Source organism: Palaemon carinicauda, chromosome 26 (genome assembly GCF_036898095.1).
Source record: "Palaemon carinicauda isolate YSFRI2023 chromosome 26, ASM3689809v2, whole genome shotgun sequence".
Lineage (NCBI taxonomy): Eukaryota > Metazoa > Arthropoda > Malacostraca > Decapoda > Palaemonidae > Palaemon > Palaemon carinicauda.
Genome location: NC_090750.1, coordinates 79197157 through 79211922, shown reverse-complemented (window position 1 = coordinate 79211922; position 14766 = coordinate 79197157). Strand labels below are relative to the sequence as shown.

Genomic DNA, 14766 nt, shown 5'->3' with positions numbered 1-14766 from the left:
GTGGATGTCGTCCTTGCTCTGGCAATCGCTCTGGCTGCCTCCTTCGAAAAGCCTCTAGCTCTTGAGAGTCTTTCGATAGTCTGAAGGCAGTCAGACGAAGAGCGTGGAGGTTGGGAGTACCTTCTTTACGTGAGGTTGACGCAGAAGGTCCACTCTAGGAGGAAGAGTCCTGGGAACGTCGACCAGCCATTGCAGTACCTCAGTGAAACATTCTCTCGCGGGCCAGAGGGGAGCAACCAACTTCAGCCGTGTCCCTTTGTGAGAGGCGAACTTCTGAAGTACCCTGTTGACAATCTTGAACGGCGGGAATGCATACAGGTTGAGATGGGACCAATCCAGCAGAAAGGCATCCACGCGAACTGCTGCTGGGTCTGGAATCGGAGAACAATACAAGAGGAGCCTCTTGGTCATCGAGGTAGCGAAAAGATCTATGGTTGGCTGATCCCACAGGGCCCAAAGTCTGCTGCAAACATTCTTGTGAAGGGTCCACTCTGTGGGGAAGACCTGACCCTTCCGGCTGAGGCGATCTGCCATGACATTCATATCGCCCTGAATGAGCCTCGTTACCAGCGTGAGCTTTCGATCTTTTGACCAAATGAGGAGGTCCCTTGCGATCTCGAACAACTTCCTCGAATGAGTCCCTCCCTGCTTGGAGATGTAAGCCAAGGCTGTGGTGTAGTCGGAGTTCACCTCCACCACCTTGTTAAGCTGGAGGGACTTGAAGTTTATCAAGGCCAAATGAACTGCCAACAACTCCTTGCAATAGATGTGAAGTGTCCTTTGCTCCTGATTCCATGTTCCCGAGCATTCCTGTCCGTCCAGTGTCGCACCCCAGCCCGTGTCCGATGCGTCCGAGAAGAGACGGTGGTCGGAGGACTGAACAGCCAATGGTAGACCTTCCTTGAGAAGAATGCTGTTCTTCCACCACGTTAGAGTAGACCTCATCTCTTCGGAAACAGGAACTGAGCCCGTCTCTAGCGTCATGTCCTTTATCCAGTGAGCAGCTAGATGATACTGAAGGGGGCGGAGGTGGAGTCTCCCTAACTCGATGAACAGGGCCAGCGATGAAAGTGTCCCTGTTAGACTCATCCACTGCCTGACTAAGCATCGGTTCCTTCTCAGCATGCTCTGGATGCATTCTAGGGCTTGGAAGATCCTTGGGGCCGACGGACAAGTCCGAAAAGCTCGACTCTGAAGATCCATACCCAAGGAGACAATGGTCTGGGATGGAACGAGCTGAGACTCCTCAAAATTGACCAGGAGGCCCAGTTCCTTGGTCAAATCCATAGTCCATTTGAAAAACTCCAGACAGCGACGACTTGAGGGAGCTCTTAAAAGCCAGTCGTCTGACGGAGCCGGACACAAGATCATGATACTGCTGCACAGTCTGTAAACTGTCAATCATGGGCAAGCGAGGAAGTACAGTGACAACCCGAATCTGTCTAGACTGTCTGGGTCGTACAGACAACTCCTTAACGGGTTGCTGAGGTTGCCCACTGCGTCACAACAAGTCCCTTCTGTTGGTTGTTGAACGTCTTCCCCGTGACACATTGACTCCGTAAACAAAAAATCCTCTAACAAGGACTAAGCTTGGACTGCATGTCATGCAACACAGCTCAAGGTCTATGGGAGCAGGTGTGGTAACAGACGGGATTAGCGGCTGAAGTGTAACCATTACCTTCCCTGTAAGCATGTTATGCTTAAATAAAAGTCCATAAGAGGTTATGCAGCTAAAGGCTCCCTCCAAATGACAGAGTCCTCAAGGGAATATCAGAAGGAGGGAGAAAAGAACTTTCTCATCTACAGGGACCTTATCCTAGAAAAGCTAAGTTCTCTGAGTGAGGGTTCACTGGTGCAAAGCAGCAGACTAGAAGGCAACGTTATGAAACTGCTTGACAGTCTAGTGAGTTGGCAACAACCCAAGATGTGTTGAGAAGCATGCGGTAAGGTATGCAGAGCATGATGTACGCAGAGTATGCTGTATGCAGAGCATGCTGAATGCAGAGCATGCTGTATGCAGAGCATGTTGTATGCAGAGCATGCTGAATGCAGAGCATGCTGAATGCTGAGCATGTAGGAAGTAGAGCCTGCTGTAAGCAGAGCCTGCTGAAAGGAAAGCAGAGCGTGTGCATGGCGTTTAACATTTCTCAGAAATTCCATGACCAGTGCTAGAGTGCTTAATGCATGCTTGCATGGGGTTTAAACCATGGTATGCTGAACAGCAGAGTCAGAACGAGCTGGAACAACAACAGAGGTTTCCTCAACTTGAGGGAAAACCTGAGGTTCAGACTGCATAGGCTGAACAACAGACGGAGCAGAAGGCAGGTGCAAGGGTGAAGGAGGTTGACTCCTAGCAAGAGTTGCACCCAAGGATTGTACCAGCTGAGCGGAGGACGGAGGCGGAGTAGTCCGTTCCTGTTCCTGAGAGATGAGTGGAGCATGAGAAGGTTGAGGCTGCGCAGAACAAGGTAAAGTTCTAGCAAGCTGAGGCTCCTGAGGCGCAAGTGCATGGTGTAGATGAGCTTGCCTAGATGAGGGTTGAACTCGGTGCAGCGCTGGTTGAGCAGACAGACTCACGGAGGGGAGAGGTTGTTGTACCCCAACCGAGAGTTGCACCACTGGAGGAGCAGCAAGGGGAGGAGGAGGAAGAGTGTAACTCTCCTGATCCCAAAGCAAGGGTTGCCTTAAAGAAGGCTGAGGCTGAACAACACTGTGAACAGCAAACTCCGAAAGTGGTTCAACATCGTACGCCTGGCAGAAGGAGCTGCGACTGGGTGCAGCGAGTGCAGGCGGGTGCAGCACAGGCTGAACGGGTGCAGGAGGTTGGTGCACCACCGGTGCAGGCGGGTGCAGCATAGGCTGAACGGGTGCAGGAGGTTGGTGCACCACCGGTGCAGGCGGGTGCAGCACAGGCTGAACGGGTGCAGGAGGTTGGTGCACCACAGGTGCAGGAGGTGCAACACTCTCAGCACGACACTCACGCATCAAGTCCGAAAGCTGTGCTTGCATGGACTGTAGTAGAGTCCACAACATCATACGCCTGGCAGATGGTACTGTGATCAGGCGGAGCGAGTGTAGGAGGAGGGAGTGTAGGCGGAGGCGGTGGAGCAACACTCTCAGCCCGACACTCACTCATCAAGTCCGAAAACTGTGCTTGCATGGACTGTAGTAGAGTTCACAACATCGTACGCCTGGCAGATGGTACTGCGACCAGGCGGAGCAGGTGCAGGCTGGGCGAGCACAGGTGCAGCGAGAACAGGTGGAGGGAGTGCAGGCGGTGCAACACTCTCAGCCCGACACTCACGCATCAAGACCGAAAGTTGTGACTGTATGGACTGCAGTAGAGTTAACTTGGGGTCGGCAGACACTAAGTTCTGCTGAGGTAAAGCCTTAACAGCAGAGATCTGTTGTGGCAGAACCTTACTCCTCTAAGTCGGAGTGTAATCAACTGATGACTTAGGAGAGTCAGAGCTAACCCAACGACTGCATTCGGGTTGTGAACTTTAACTTCGTACGTCTGGCATAGGTCTGGACTTAACGTTTAAGAAGTCTTGAGACCTGAAACCAGCGTTACTCTGCCTTTATTTTCTCCCCTAATCTCTTCTGCAGACGAGCAAAAAAAGGGCTCAATCGTCTGCGGGTGGGAGTGACGGTCTCGGTAAGACACGCCCACAACCACCGAGAATACTTCTGTGCGCCGATCAAGGCCTGCTGAACCCTTATGCCCTTCGACATTGCTTCTCCCCTGGGCTTGGGAGCTTGCAAGAGGTCCCGGACTGGGAGGACGACTGGCGCGCACAAAAGTACCCTCACGCACTAATCACTTATCACTTTGATTTCTGTTTGCACTTATTTCACTGAACTCGAAACTTAAGTGGTCTGTACCTGAAATACGCAATTCTATCCTTTCTCAAAGTTAGTAATTGCGAAAACAGAATTACAATGTAACAGAAAAATCTAATGAAAGATAAATCAGTGGTTGGAAAGAGACTAAACACTAGATCACTCTAGAAACGTTTAGTTTCTTCCCCTAAAGAGACTAGGGAGAAGAGCAAAAATCGATAATGACGTTACTCGTACGCCTGGCAGGCTTGAATGAAACGTTTATCCTCTTTCTCCCTCCGTCTCTATCTCTCTCTCTCTCTCTCTTGACTTAGAACCTGAGAGAAGAGCCCAATCATATATATCGTTAAAACATATTATTGTTAAAGGAAAAAACTGAAAAGTTCCTTTATTAGGATCAAAACCATTAAGTTAAGAAAGAATGAACAAAACGCTAGACACGGTTACTCTTACTGCAACGTGAAACCGTGAACATTCTTTCTCTATCGTAACGATAGAGTGCAAGTTGAACGTTCTGAACGTCAACAACTGCAGAGACAAAACAACACGTTAGTTCAGCTTTGAAAACAGTACGAGACTGTCAAAGAAAATCTTTCAAACTCTGTGGCGGAAATAGCATAATATGTTAACAGGTAAAACCGAAATGACGGGCTCAAAGTTTATTAACTTCGGTAAAAGACCGCCTACTATTAGGAAGGTCGAATATAAACAAATATAAAAATTAATTTTAATGAGTTTATAATAAAAGGAAGTTAATCGAAGAGGCCTATAAGAGGCGGAGAGATATAAAATAAATCTATAACTTTGTTAAGCAAAATTAAGAAAGAGAGTCTATACTCTCTTAGACACCAACACTTCCGTCTAAGGGAAGGGTCGGCCATTGAAAGGTGAACGAGAGTTCATATCTCTCTCTCTCTCTCTCTTTACTCTCTCGTCACCAAAATTAATCAAATTAATTCCAAAAGCTAACTAAGCTAATATAGAAGTTTTCCAGTAAAGCGACAGCCGAAATCAAAGAGAAATACTTCACCAAAGTCGTGAAAATACTCCAAGAACATAAGCGTATCCCAGAACGTCTTGCCGGAAGCACGACAGAGGAATAATTGAGGAGGTGTCAACAAGAAGTACTTGAGTACCTGGCCACAGGTGGCGCTGGTAAATACACCCCCTTCTAGTATTGTGATAGCTGGCGTATCCCTCCATAGAATTCTGTCGGGCAACGGAGTTGACAGCTACATGATTATCGGGTAAGTTTAATATTGAAAAGATAACAATTTTCTTGTTAATTTGAAAAGTATCCAAATCTAAAACAACTTGTTTCTATGAACCAAATAAGGATGCTATCAAATAAGTAAGATCTACCTTGCAAGGTAAATATTAAGAGAAAACTCTGTGATCTGAATACTGTACTATCCTAGAATAATGATAATAGCCCACTTATAAAGATTCATCATTAATAACTGCCACAGTCTTTGTAGGTAGCAAGAAAACCTATGATGTTTACTATAATGACATACTTTCAGGAGATAAAGGGTGCAACTGCCATATATATATATATATATATATATATATATATATATATATATATATATATATATATATATATATATATATATATCACGGTTTGGTAAACATGCTGGTTATATTTGGGGATGCATACAATACTGGTAAATAATTCTACGAGAGCACATTAATGGATTAGGATATTCATACAAGGTTGAAAAAGTATAGATTTAAAGCAGATAGAGAATTTCAAAATACTTAGAATCTACTTCACGCCAGGAGAGAGGTTGTAAGTAGGATAATCACAGTTATGGGGGAAATTGAGGGATGTGGCACAGGTAATAGAATGCGGAATAAACAGTGAAAGGAGATTTACTGTATCATAATCTGATCAGTAATGTATAAAATTATAAATTGTGGGCATTAATATAGTAGTTGAAGTTAAAATGTATAAGTAGTCAGAGAAAAAATGAACTTATCAAAGTGTATTACTGTACTATATTAAGGAAAATATAAACAATTTCTAAGAGTTCTAAACAACTTTTATAAAAGAAAATAGGGAATGCAGTAGTGAACGTATTTGCTTGAAAAAGCTACTGGTAGATATTGCTGTGGGGAAAAATGTTATTTTCATTAGTAAAATAAATTTTTGAATATGTTATTTTCATTAGTAAAATAAATTTTTGAATATACTTACCCGATAATCATGTAGCTGTCAACTCCGTTGCCCGACAGAATTCTACGGAAGGGATACGCCAGCGATCACTATACAATAAGGGGGTGTACTCACCAGCGCCACCTGTGGCCAGGTACTGCAGTACTTCTTGTTGACACCACCTCAATTTTTCCTCGGTCCACTGGTTCTCTATGGGGAGGAAGGGTGGGTCAATTAAATCATGATTATCGGGTAAGTATATTCAAAAATTTATTTTACTAATGAAAATAACATTTTTCAATATTAATCTTACCCGATAATCATGTAGCTGATTCACACCCAGGGAGGTGGGTGAAAACCAGTGTACATGTATATCAAGAAGCTAAGTATCCCGTATTTCATATTATCAGTTATTCAAAATAACAATGAAATTATAAGTACCTGGTAAGGAAGTCGACTTGAACCATTACTCTGCCTTTAATAAGTTCGTCTTCCTTACTGAGCGCAGCGTTCCTCTTAGGAGGCTGAACAACCCTAAGGTGCTGAAATATAAAGGGCTGCAACCCATACTAAAGGACCTCTACACAACCTCTAACCTAGGCGCTTCTCAAGAACGAATTGACCACCCGCCAAATCAACTAGGATGCGAAAGGCTTCTAGCCTACCGTAACAACCCAAAAAACAACAATAAAAGCATTCAAGAGAAAGGTTAAAAAAAGGTTATGGGATTAAGGGAATGTAGTGGCTGAGCCCTCACCTACTACTGCACTCGCTGCTACGAATGGTCCCAGGGTGTAGCAGTTCTCGTAAAGAGACTGGACATCTTTGAGATAAAATGATGCAAACACTGACTTGCTCCTCCAATAAGTTGCATCCATGATACTCTGCAGAGAACGGTTCTGTTTAAAGGCCATCGAAGTGGCTACAGCTCTCACTTCGTGGGTCCTTACCTTCAGCAAAGCAAGGTCTTCATCCTTCATGTGAGAATGAGCTTCTCTAATCAGAAGCCTTATATAATACGAAACTGCGTTTTTGGACATAGGCATCGAAGGTTTCTTGATGGCACACCATAAGGCCTCTGATTGTCCTCGTATAGGTTTTGACCTTTTAAGATAGTATTTTAGAGCACTGACAGGGCAAAGAACTCTTTCTAGCTCGTTACCCACCATGTTGGAAAGGCTAGGAATTTCAAACGATCTAGGCCAAGGACGTGAAGGAAGTTCATTTTTTGCTAAAAATCCGAGCTGTAAGGAACATGTCGCTGATTCGGATGTGAATCCTATGTTCCTGCTGAAGGCGTGAACCTCACTAACTCTTTTGGCTGTTGCAAGGCAGACGAGGAAAAGAGTTTTGAGAGTAAGGTCTTTGAAAGAAGCTGACTGGAGAGGTTCAAACCTAGGAGACATAAGGAACCTTAAGACTACGTCTAGATTCCAGCCTGGAGTGGACAATCGACGTTCTTTAGAAGTCTCGAAAGATTTAAGGATGTCTTGTAGATCCTTGTTGGAGGAAAGATCCAAACCTCTGTGGCGGAGAACTGAAGCCAACATACTTCTGTACCCTTTGATCGTAGGAGCCGAAAGAGATCTAACATTCCTAAGATGTAACAGGAAGTCAGCAACTTGGGTTACAGAGGTATTGGAAGAGGAAACTGCATTGGCTCTGCACCAGCTTCGGAAGACTTCCCACTTGGATTGATAGACTCTACGAGTGGATATCCTCCTTGCTCTGGCAATCGCTCTGGCTGCCTCCTTCGAAAAGCCTCTAGCTCTAGCGAGTCTTTCGACAGTCTGAAGGCAGTCAGACGAAGAGCGTGGAGGTTTGGGTGTACCTTCCTTACGTGAGGTTGACGTAGAAGGTCCACTCTTAGAGGGAGAGTCCTGGGAACGTCGACCAGCCATTGTAGTACCTCTGTGAACCATTCTCTTGCAGGCCAAAGGGGAGCAACCAGCGTCAGCCGTGTCCCTTCGTGAGAGACGAACTTCTGAATGACTCTGTTGATGATCTTGAACGGCGGGAATGCATATAGCTCGAGATGGGACCAATCCAGCAGAAAAGCATCCACGTGAACTGCTGCTGGGTCTGGAACTGGGGAACAGTACAAAGGGAGCCTCTTGGTCATGGAGGTGGCGAACAGATCTATCGTTGGCTGACCCCACAAGGTCCAAAGTCTGTTGCACACGCTCTTGTGAAGGGTCCATTCCGTGGGGATGATTTGATCTTTCCTGCTGAGGCGATCTGCCGAGACGTTCATATTGCCCTGAATGAACCTCGTTACCAGTGAGAGGTTTAGACTTCTTGACCAAATGAGGAGGTCCCTTGCTATCTCGTACAGCTTCCTCGAATGGGTCCCTCCCTGCTTGGAGATGTATGCCAAGGCTGTGGTGTTGTCGGAGTTCACCTCCACCACCTTGTTTAGCAGGAGGGATTTGAAGTTCATTAAAGCCAGATGAACTGCCAGCAACTCCTTGCAGTTGATGTGAAGCGTTTCCTGTTCCTTGTTCCATGTCCCCGAGCATTCCTGTCCGTCCAAGGTCGCGCCCCAGCCCGAGTCTGATGCGTCCGAATAGAGATGAAGATTGGGGGTCTGAACCGCTAACGATAGACCCTCCTTGAGAAGGATGTTGGTCTTCCACCACATGAGAGTAGTCTTCATCTCTTTGGTAACAGGAATAGAGACCGCTTCGAGCGTCATATTCTTGTCCCAGTGAGCTGCTAGATGGAATTGAAGGGGGCGGAGGTTGAGTCTCCCTAACTCGGTGAACAGGGCTAACGATGACAGGGTCCCTGTTAGACTCATCCACTGTCTCACCGAGCATCTGTTCCTCTTCAGCATGCTCAGAATGCACTCTAGGGCTTGGCTGATTCTTGGGGCCGACGGAAAAGCCCGAAAAGCTTGACTCCGAATCTCCATTCCCAGGTAAACGATGGTTTGGGAAGGAATAAGCTGGGACTTTTCTAAGTTGACCAAAAGACCCAGTTCCTTGATCAAGTCCAAAGTCCAGTTGAGACTCTCCAGACAGCGACGACTTGTGGGGGCTCTTAACAGCCAGTCGTCTAAATAAAGGGAGGCTCTGATGTCCGCCAAGTGGAGGAATTTTGCAATATTCCTCATCAGTCGCGTAAACACCATAGGCGCCGTGCTTAGGCCAAAACACAGGGCTTGGAATTGGTACACAACCTTTCCAAAAACGAATCTCAGGAAAGGTTGGGAGTCTGGATGAATAGGAACGTGAAAGTAAGCGTCTTTCAGATCCAACGAGACCATCCAGTCCTCCTGCCTGACCGATGCTAGGACCGACTTCGTCGTCTCCATAGTGAACGTCTGCTTGGTGACATAAGCATTGAGCGCACTGACGTCCAGCACCGGTCTCCAACCTCCTGTCTTCTTGGCCACCAGAAAGAGACGGTTGTAGAAGCCCGGGGATTGATGGTCCCGGACTATCACCACTGCCTCCTTCTGTAACAGGAGCGACACCTCTTGGTGTAACGCTAGCCTCTTGTCCTTTTCCTTGTAGTTGGGAGAGAGGTTGATGGGAGAAGTGGTCAGAGGGGGATTGCGGCAGAATGGTATCCTGTAACCCTCCCTTAGCCACTTGACAGACTGGGCGTCTGCACCTCTTCTTTCCCAAGCTTGCCAGAAGATCTTGAGTCTGGCTCCTACTGCTGTCTGGAGAGGAGGAGAGTCAATGTTTGCCTTTCGAAGGCTTGGGACCTTTCTTGGACCTGCCCCTGAAACCGTCTGGACGGGTACTTCCTCGGCTGGGGGCTCTGCCATGAAAGGGCGGAATAAATCTTGTAGCAGGAGTATCGGTCACTGGGGTGCGGTAAGTTCTAGGAACCGAAGGAGCAACCTTAGCCTTACGTGCTGAAGAGGCCACAAGGTCATGAGTGTCCTTCTGAATAAGAGCCGCAGACAATTCCTTGATAAGGTCCTCAGGAAACAGGAACTTAGAAAGCGGAGCAAAAAGTAACTGAGACCTTTGACAAGAGGTGATACCAGTGGAAAGGAAGGTGCAAAGTTGTTCCCTTTTCTTGAGTACTCCCGAAACAAACATGGAGGCAAGTTCGCCGGAACCATCGCGAATTGCTTTATCCATACAGGACATAATAAGCATGGCCGAGTCCTTGTCAGATGGGGCAGTCTTCTTGCTCAAGGCCCCCAGGCACCAGTCGAGAAAATTAAAAATCTCAAAGGCGCGAAAGACTCCCTTTAAGAAGTGGTCTAAGTCAGAAAAGGTCCAGCAGACCTTAGAGCGCCTCATAGCCAACCTTCGTGGAGAGTCAACCAAACTTGAGAAGTCAGCCTGGGCAGAGGCAGGGATTCCCAAGCCTGGTTCCTCTCCTGTGGCATACCATACGCCCGCCTTAGAAGTCAGCTTAGTAGGTGGAAACATGAATGACGTCTTCCCTAGTTGCTGCTTGGACTGCAACCAATCCCCTAACATTCTCAAAGCTCTCTTAGAAGATCTAGCGAAGACGAGCTTAGTGTAGGCAGACTTAACAGGTTGCATGCCTAGAGAAAACTCTGATGGAGGAGAGCGAGGGGTAGCAGACACAAAGTGATCCGGGTAAACTTCTCTGAAAAGAGCCAGGACCTTGCGAAAGTCAATGGAGGGTGGTAACGACTTGGGTTCCTCCACGTCAGAAGAGGGATCGTCCAGGTGCGCAGCTTCCTCCTCAGAAACCTCATCACCTGAGGGTTGAGAAGCGAGAGGTAAAGTTACAGCGGTATGCTGAACGGCAGAATCCTGACAAGCGGGTGCATATACACTTGTGGATTCATCCTCAAGTCTCTGTTGAAGAGGATGAGGGCTGGTAATGACAAAGTCATGAGGCTGGGAAGAAGGAGGCTCTGCGGGAGTCTGGGGAGCAAGCGTGGTGAGAGGTGACTGTAGTAAAACCTGAGGTTCAGGCTGCAAAGACTGCTCAAGCTGAGGAGAAAGAGGTAGATGCATGCGTTGAGGTGGCTGACTCATTGCATGAGGTTCATGTCTCAAGAGTTGCGCTTGCTTCAAGGGTTGAGGTGGCTGCGCAGTAAGAGGTTCCTGTCTCACGAGTTGAGGTTCTTGAGGTGGGTGCTGCGAGAGTTGAGGTGGCGGCTGCGCAGAAAGAGGCTCCTGTCTCACGAGTTGAGGTTCTTGAGGTGCTTGCCTCGAGAGTTGAGGTTCTCGCCTCGAGGAAAGGGGAGGTATCAGCTGCGAGAGCTGAGGTGGCTGCCTCAAGGATGGCAGAGGTTGTCGTACCTCAAGAGGTTGCTGCCTCGAGGATGGTCTTACTGCAAGAAACTCTTGCCTCAAAGGTAGAGGAGGTTGTAAGGCATAAGACTCCTGTCCCCATTGTTGAGGAGGTTGCCGCGTGGTAAGAGGTTCCTGTCTCAAGGAAGGTGGAGGTTGCTGCACAACGCTGGTATCTGGCAACTCCCAACGCGGTAGCTCACGCATGGAGGTAGCTTGAGGAACCTCAACTTCGTACGTCTGGCAGACTGGACTGCGTAGAGGAGGAGGAGCGCTCGCAGGAGGAGGTGTAACCTTCTCTGCCTGAAAATCACGCATCAATACCGCAAGCTGCGACTGCATAGACTGCAGCAAAGCCATTTTGGGATCAACAGACGTTGAGGTCTGTTGAGGCAGAGCCTTAACAGAAGTTGAGGTCTGTTGAGGCATCGCCTTACCTCTCTTAGGAGGCGTGCAGTCACCTGATGACTGCGGCGAGTCAGAGCTAGCCCAATGACTACATCCGGGCTGTACAACTCGTGCGGTCTGGACTTTACGCTTAAGAGGTCTTGAGACCTGAGTCCAGCGTTTTCTCCCCGAAAATTCTTCTGCAGACGAGTAAAATAAGGGCTCAATCGTCTGAGAGTGGAAGTGACGATCTCTGTAAGATACGCCCGCAACCACTGAGGATACTGCTGTGCGCCGATCAAGGCCTGCCGAACCCTTTTGCCCTTCGACATTGCTTCTCCCCTGGGCTTGGGAGCTTGCAAGAGGTCCCGGACTGGGAGGACGACTGGCACGCACAGAAGTACCCTCACGCACAACACTGACACTGACACTAGCACTCGGCACAGCACTGGCACTACCACTTCCCACTGCACTTTTCACTTTAAGTTCCTTGACGTCTGCCAAGAGGAACTTGTGGTCACTCACTACCGACTCCACTTTATCACCTAAAGCCTGAATGGCACGTAAAACATCAGACATATCAGGCTGAGCACAAATAGTAGGATCGGGGGTAGCCACTACAGGGGGAGGAAAAGGTTGAGGATCATGGGGTGAGGAATAAAGCGAAGAGCGAGCCGAACTCCTCCTAACTCTCTCTCTCTCTAACTTAGTGGTATACTTGAGGAATCGAACAAAATCAAGTTCCGAAAGTCCGGCGCATTCCTCACATCGATCTTCCAACTGACAGGATTTTCCCCTACAGTCAGAACAAACGGTGTGAGGATCAACCGAGGCCTTCGGAATACGCCTAATACAAGTCCTACATCGTCTTTGGGGAGGAGCTTGAGAAAGGTCGGACATCTTGAATCAAAGAACAGTCAAGGGGGATTCCAATTAAAGCAAAAAAATCGTTAACCATTAATCAAATCAATCTAAAAGCTATCTAAGCTAAGAGACAAGTTTCCTGTATAGCGAAAGCTGAAATCTTAGAGCAATACTTCACCAAAAACCGTGAACAAGACTCCAAAATTATAAGCGTATCCATGTAGGTCTTGCCGGAAGCACGACAGAGGAAAAATTGAGGTGGTGTCAACAAGAAGTACTGCAGTACCTGGCCACAGGTGGCGCTGGTGAGTACACCCCCTTCTTGTATAGTGATCGCTGGCGTATCCCTTCCGTAGAATTCTGTCGGGCAACAGAGTTGACAGCTACATGATTATCGGGTAAGATTAATATTGAAAAATGCTGACACAAGAAAGCATCGAAACCTCACACTCTCCCAATCACTACTTAGGTTGACATATCCTTGCTCTTCAAATGGACTTCATGGGGACCCCTCCATAATATCAGTTAACTAAACTGGACTAGAACACTATATTTTTACTCATTACATTAAAGTATCGGGGTGTATGTATGATGACAGCTGACTAAGAATACGGCAGAGTAAGGGGGTCGCAGGGGCGCGTTAGCCGGCCCCCATTGGGTAGATACATGGCTTGTAGGTTAGGTTAGTTGGTGTCCATTTTTAATGCACACTGGGGGAACTCGCCGCTGATATATAAAGGCTCCAAAGTATCTCTGAATTATGCACAGGGAAACAATTTGTGCTATATATATATATATATATATATATATATATATATATATATATATTAACCTGTGCATCGTTTAGAGATACGTAAACATGTTATGACTGAAACATGGCCTTCTAGGTCTTCTTGTATAAGTGGAAGTTAAAACAGTGCTGAGTAAGGAAACAGCATCCTAGGTTTGGTACCATTAGGGGAAATGTGGAGGTTTGATGTGATGGTGCATTTGTAAAGATTTACCAGAGATGTATCGGAAAGATGAGGTCAAAAAAATCTAAGAGGAACACATAATGCAATCAATACCACTGGTAAAATAACCCAAAGGGATGTATGTAACTCAACCTAATTTGGAATTTCATCTGGAGTCTATTTGCTTATCATAGGGTACCTGGTCAGGTTAGGTTGCCCAAGCCTTCTAAAAAATGATACAGGCTAGGAATAGGCTCTTGTGTTTCCAGAATATGCAGTGACCACTAATTCTATTATTGAATTACAATTATTATACTTGCATTGGAGCGTTAATTCTAATTTCAATTACCTCTTTACCGATGACAGCTACACAGACAGCCATTGCCCCTAATTTTCCACTTTATACCTACTACTCTGTAAAGTAGAACACAATAATAACAACAAACTAAAGTGGGGCGGATCGTAGCCTTTGCAACGGCGTCCAAAATTTTACAGTTTTGTTTGGATGTGCTTAAAACTGTGTTTGTACGTGATTTTTTTTTTTACTCTGCCTGAGCAATACTGTTCTGGTTTCTTGCCAATATTCCATGACTTTTCTACATATTCAAGGTTGGAATATCGCACTATCATGTATCGCTGAGCTAGCAAGTGACTGTCGGTGGCCGATTGCTTGTAGGTCTACCAAAGTACCATGAGTTCATTATTATTATTATTTCCACAAGAGGATAATTCAGAAAATTTATTTTCATGCCCAAAATTAGGACAGTTGATGGAACAAGACATAATCATAGATGTGTTGCAAAATCCTAGCAGGGATCTGGTTGTATACATACCGTAGGTATGGCAATGAATATGAAAGAAGAATCTAAAAAGTCCAAATCGGCTACAATAGGTTGCCAAAACAGATAAAAGCAAAGTGTTATACTAACTAAATTCAATCTAGAATGGGACAAAATTAAAGATTTAGATTTTTATTAATAATGTTGTTCATAGTACGAGTAAAATAAGCTTAATTACACTCCGAAATCAAATAATTGTTCTCTAGTCTTGGGTAGTGTCATAGCCTCTGTACCATGGCCTTCCAATGTCTTATATTAGAGTTCCTTTGCTTGAGGGTACGCTTGGGCACGCTGATCTATCTTATTTCTCTTCCTCTTATTTATTTTGAAGTTTTTATAGTTTATATATAAAAGATGTAATTTAATGTTATTGTTCTTAAAATATTTTATTGATCATTTATTACTTCTCTTGTAAATTAGCTTATCTATTTCCTTATATCGTTTCCTCACTGGGCTATTTTACCCTGTTGGAGCCCTTGGGCTTA

The 14766-nt window shown here is 46.1% G+C and overlaps 1 protein-coding gene across 1 annotated transcript in view; it reads right to left on the bottom strand.

The window, feature by feature from the left end:
* The window catches only part of LOC137620250 (trafficking protein particle complex subunit 2-like protein), an 88499-nt gene extending 74549 nt beyond the window's left edge, over positions 1-13950 (bottom strand). Inside the window, exon 1 of the mRNA XM_068350491.1 lies at positions 13792-13950. Within this exon, the coding sequence (XP_068206592.1) occupies positions 13792-13824 (33 nt within the window). The 5' untranslated portion in view covers positions 13825-13950. The remainder of the gene's footprint in view (positions 1-13791) is intronic.
* Between the last annotated feature and the right edge of the window lie 816 nt (positions 13951-14766).